At 40.1% G+C, this 4,038-nt stretch overlaps 1 protein-coding gene across 5 annotated transcripts; it reads right to left on the reverse strand.

The window, feature by feature from the left end:
- Positions 1-27: 27 nt before the first annotated feature.
- On the reverse strand, positions 28-4,038 carry LOC108847847 (serine/threonine-protein kinase ATG1c). 5 transcript variants are annotated; one of them, XM_018621204.2, is made up of 13 exons: positions 3,611-4,038; positions 3,395-3,512; positions 3,246-3,304; positions 2,930-2,994; positions 2,632-2,725; positions 2,470-2,550; positions 2,280-2,388; positions 2,074-2,149; positions 1,627-1,982; positions 1,201-1,547; positions 818-1,100; positions 647-717; positions 28-512 (listed from the first exon to the last, which is right to left on the reverse strand). In XM_018621204.2, exons 1-13 carry the CDS (start codon positions 3,857-3,859, stop codon positions 255-257), a joined length of 2,166 nt encoding a protein of 721 aa, XP_018476706.1. In that variant the 5' UTR covers positions 3,860-4,038; the 3' UTR covers positions 28-254. The 5 variants fall into 5 exon arrangements, with proteins under 5 accessions (XP_018476706.1, XP_018476704.1, XP_018476707.1 ...); XM_018621202.2 differs by having other exon boundaries at positions 1,201-1,550; positions 3,611-4,037; XM_018621205.2 differs by having other exon boundaries at positions 1,201-1,550; positions 3,400-3,512; positions 3,611-3,752.

Below are 4,038 nucleotides of genomic sequence, written 5' to 3' on the forward strand. Positions count from 1 at the left end.
CATCGTATACATAAATCTACTTATACATAAGCAAAGGATTATTAGGATCAAAGACAAAGATAGAACAACGAATATGTTACAACATCCATCACAACTCCACACATCATATCCACCAAAGTCCCTCCAGATCCCCAAAAGAATAAGAATACATGATTTTGATTTGATGTACATACACATACATTTTTTTCTCCTTTTAAAAAAAACGAAAAAAAAAAAAACAGAAGAAAAAGAAGCCAAACCGAGTGAGAACTGATCTATGGTTGCTTGTTCATCATGGCAGATGATGATCCCTGCATCTGAGAGCCTGAGCTTCTTCTATGCGACTGCAGATGCTTCAATCTTCTGCTGAGGATATCAATATATGTTCTGAGACGGTACCTGTCTGAGTTTGTGAGCGACAATGGTGGATTCAGAATCAGCATTGGTGCTTCCACTAGAAGGAATACCAGCAAACGCATCGCTTTTGAATATTGGTTTCCAGCCTTCTCTATCTCTCCCATAACCTCCTTAACCTGCATAAAAGGCCACAGCCACTAGTGGGATTAAAACTCTTGTTTTATATATGAGAAGGATCATATAGTAAACGAATGTTATATACTTCAGATTTGAATTGTTTATCAAGCATAAAAGGTAAAAGAGAACTTACTCCACCAAGTTTGCCAAGATCGAGGGCTGCTTCAAAGATAGTCTCCATTGCATCAGGCATCATTGCATTTCCTACAACCAAGTAGATGAAGAACTTTTTAAGATCTTGAACACTACAAAAACAGAGCAGAAGTGTTTTCTTTTCTTTTTTTACAAAGAGAAAAAACAATACCAGGTTCGATATTCTTGGAAAGTTCTTCAGCAAGCTCAATCTCCCGGATAAACTGCCTCTGAATCTGAGAGGATATTTCCTCCGATCCATCATGGCTGAGATCAGTGATATGCTCGTTTTTTAGGCTGCTGCTTCTACTTCCTCTTAGTTTGTTAATGTCTTGGCCTGGGCTTCCTTCCAAACCAGAGATTGCCTGAGTATGGCATATGTGCAGTGCCTGTTTCCAAATTGCCAGAATCGCCAGCTGGATCGAGAAAGCTTCTAGGTATTTGTCAGATTTGATCTATACAAAAAAAAAAAGTATTAGAAAGAAATTGCTCAGAAACTCATGATTGTGTAGTGGTAATAATAAGCAAGTGACAATCAATATAAAGTTTGGTTACCCTTTCATGAACTAGTTCTGCAATTGTTGCTGCACATTTTTTAAGAGAAGTGATTCTTGTCAAGCTGTTAGTTGATGGCTGTTCAAAAGCATCTCCAAGATCCAGAGATCCATGAGAAGTGCTCTGACTGTCCAGGCTTCCAAACCGGCCAACGTTGTTGCCAGTAGCACCAATTATTGGCATAGGAGCCGTTGAACTTATGCTTCTGTTAAATAACTCTACAGGAGGAGACTGAGACTTGAATGGGAAATTATAAGCCTTTGAAGAACTCGATGAAGATGATGGCAGATCCACTGGTGGTCCAGATACGAGAACGAAGTCTTGATCCATCGAGTCTTGAGAATCATCTACTGCAGAAACTGACATATGTGAGAAACCAAAACAAGAAAGCTTTGCTATTTTATAAGGCGTAGCAAATAGAAGTACCTCTTCCTTTAGGAGGTTCACCATGGTTTCTCCTATCAGAATCTATGTGTGTTTCATTTCTAAATCTATTGTTTTCCACTCCCTGGTTGATTCTACTAACTCTGGAAGTAGGTTCTGTACAGTTCAAAGGACTAGATTCCATCTCCTTTCTCTCAACTCTAGCATCAGTGTTAAATCCAGAGGACGACCTCATCGAGGAGGTCCTTCTCAAATGTGAAGGGCTCCCCTCAGGTCCACTGAAATCATCATCTATAAGGAATGGAAGACAGTCTTCTTGAGAACTTTCTTCCATGTTTCTCGAAGGACTACTTCCAGAAGAAAGGAAACCGTCCATTCTCCTTGAACCCAATCTACTACTGCAGGAGAGATGAATTTCATCAGGTACAAATATTTGCATATAAAGAGATAAAAAAAAAAGGCTGTAGCCACGAAAACTATCTCATCTACCTTGAGAAATCATATGAAGACTGCCTGTCCGAAAGAAACGGATGATTGAAGAACTCTTCAAATGTCAAACGTTCCACTGCAGGAGACAAAGAGAGTAGGACCATAAGCTCTTTTACTCTTTACTATAAGACATGTGAGGTAGGAGAAGAATCATCATTCCAACTTTTCTACTATAGAAATGCAAAAGATAGTAGTCTGATGCAGACCTGGATCACGGCGCAGTAACTTCTGACACAGATCTATACAGTCCAAACTTAAATCTCTACAGTCCGCTGGAAATTGTAATCCAGTTGATCTCAAAATGTTTTGGAGCAACTGTGAACATAAGATTAAGAATACGTTGGGTTTTAGGCACCAGAAGACAAACATTTAAGTAAAGAAAGAGAATGCAAGAACCTGAATTTGGCTGTTTCCTGTAAAAGGGGTTCTGCCTGTCACAAGTTGAAATAAGATAGCACCAACACTCCAGAGATCTGCCTGTGTTTTAGGATAGATTGTAAGATTACTATGCTAAGAACAAAAAATGTCTAGGTCACATTAGTAAGAAAAAGGTCTCACCTTCGCATCATACTTCTGAAGTTGCATAATTTCTGGTGCCATGTACAATGGTGAACCGCATAATGTTTCTGCAAGGCCTCTAGGCTGCAGCGATCTGCATTATGAAAAGTGTGATGTTCAGATTCAAACTAGAAGAATATACATTCATCCCTAAGAAAAGAATGAATATTATTACCTAGGCTAGAACTCGACAAAATACATTGAAAAGCAGCTTGAGCCCATTCGAAACCTTGCTCTAATTGACACATATTACACACACTCTTTGATCTAGTAACAGGGTTTAGCTGATTGACAATACCTTGCAAATCCAAAATCAGCAATCTTCAGATCTGCATCGTTTCCATCTGTGGATAGAAGAAGATTCTGTTTCAAAACACGAAAGAGAGAAACTTAGCAACTATAATTTCAACAAAGGTGGAATATCTATCTCTCCACTAGGAGTCTAGGACCAAGGAAACATAATCCACTGATTAAGAAGAGAACATGTTTTACTGGAAACTAACAGATCAGCCTTCCACAGCACTGAGGTCATATAACACACTAATCTAATTAACAAGAACAACAAAACACATTCTGCACAGAAGATCACTGAAATGAACGAAAATCAAACACACCTGAGGCTTTAAATCGCGGTGGATAATGTTATTGTCACGAAGAACTTGTAATCCAGCAGCTGTTACATACAAAGTCATTAAGAACATTGTCAACAACAAAACAAAACAAAACAAAACAAAAAAAGAGAGTACAAGCCCCTAGAGTCTACCTAACTGCAACATGAAATGCTTAGCAGTAGCTTCAGGAACACTCCCATGACTCTGTATATACACAGACAAGTCACCTCCTTTGCAATACTCCAACACCAAATGTATCCTCCCAGGAGACTTTACATCAAAGACAAAGGGTCAATCAACACAAGAGCAAGAAAGCATAAAGGATCGAACTTTAGAAAGGACCCGACCGAACCAGCCAACCAACCAACCTCGATCATATCAAGCAAACGGATGATGTTGGGATGATCGATCCTCCTGAGGATGAAAATCTCAGACATGAGACTCTCCTGCAGCTTCTTGTTAAGCCTGCTCATTGCGATCTCCTTGATGGCGACGTGTGTCCCGTGAACGCGGTGCCTCGCTTCCGAGACTACAGAGAACGAACCCGACCCGATTTGCCGACCCACCAAGTAGTCGCCAACAACGCGCGGCCCGCTCCTCGCCGTGGACTGAGCCATTTTTTTGACGGCGCCGAGAATCTAGAGAGGATCGTGTGACGGAGAATTTTCAAGCCGCGGTTTTGATTGAATCTTTTCTTCTTCTTTTTTTTTTCTTTTTGGGGGAGTCGAGGCGGGTTGAATAGGATCCGATTGGGCGTGTTTTTGGATAATCAGGAGAGAGGTGATTATTATTAATA

This window comes from Raphanus sativus, unplaced genomic scaffold (genome assembly GCF_000801105.2).
Source record: "Raphanus sativus cultivar WK10039 unplaced genomic scaffold, ASM80110v3 Scaffold2536, whole genome shotgun sequence".
NCBI lineage: Eukaryota > Viridiplantae > Streptophyta > Magnoliopsida > Brassicales > Brassicaceae > Raphanus > Raphanus sativus.

Bases quoted from the DNA above. Each gene is read 5' to 3' on its own strand.
- LOC108847847 (XM_018621202.2), bottom strand. From the start codon at position 3,859: ATGGCTCAGTCCACGGCGAGGAGCGGGCCGCGCGTTGTTGGCGACTAC. The intron at 2,150-2,279 runs GTCTGCATCAGA...TGTCTCCTGCAG, and splicing joins GTTACTGCGCCGTGATCCAG to TGGAACGTTTGACATTTGAA. The intron at 1,101-1,200 runs GTAACCAAACTT...TTTTTTGTATAG, and splicing joins CAGAACTAGTTCATGAAAGG to ATCAAATCTGACAAATACCT.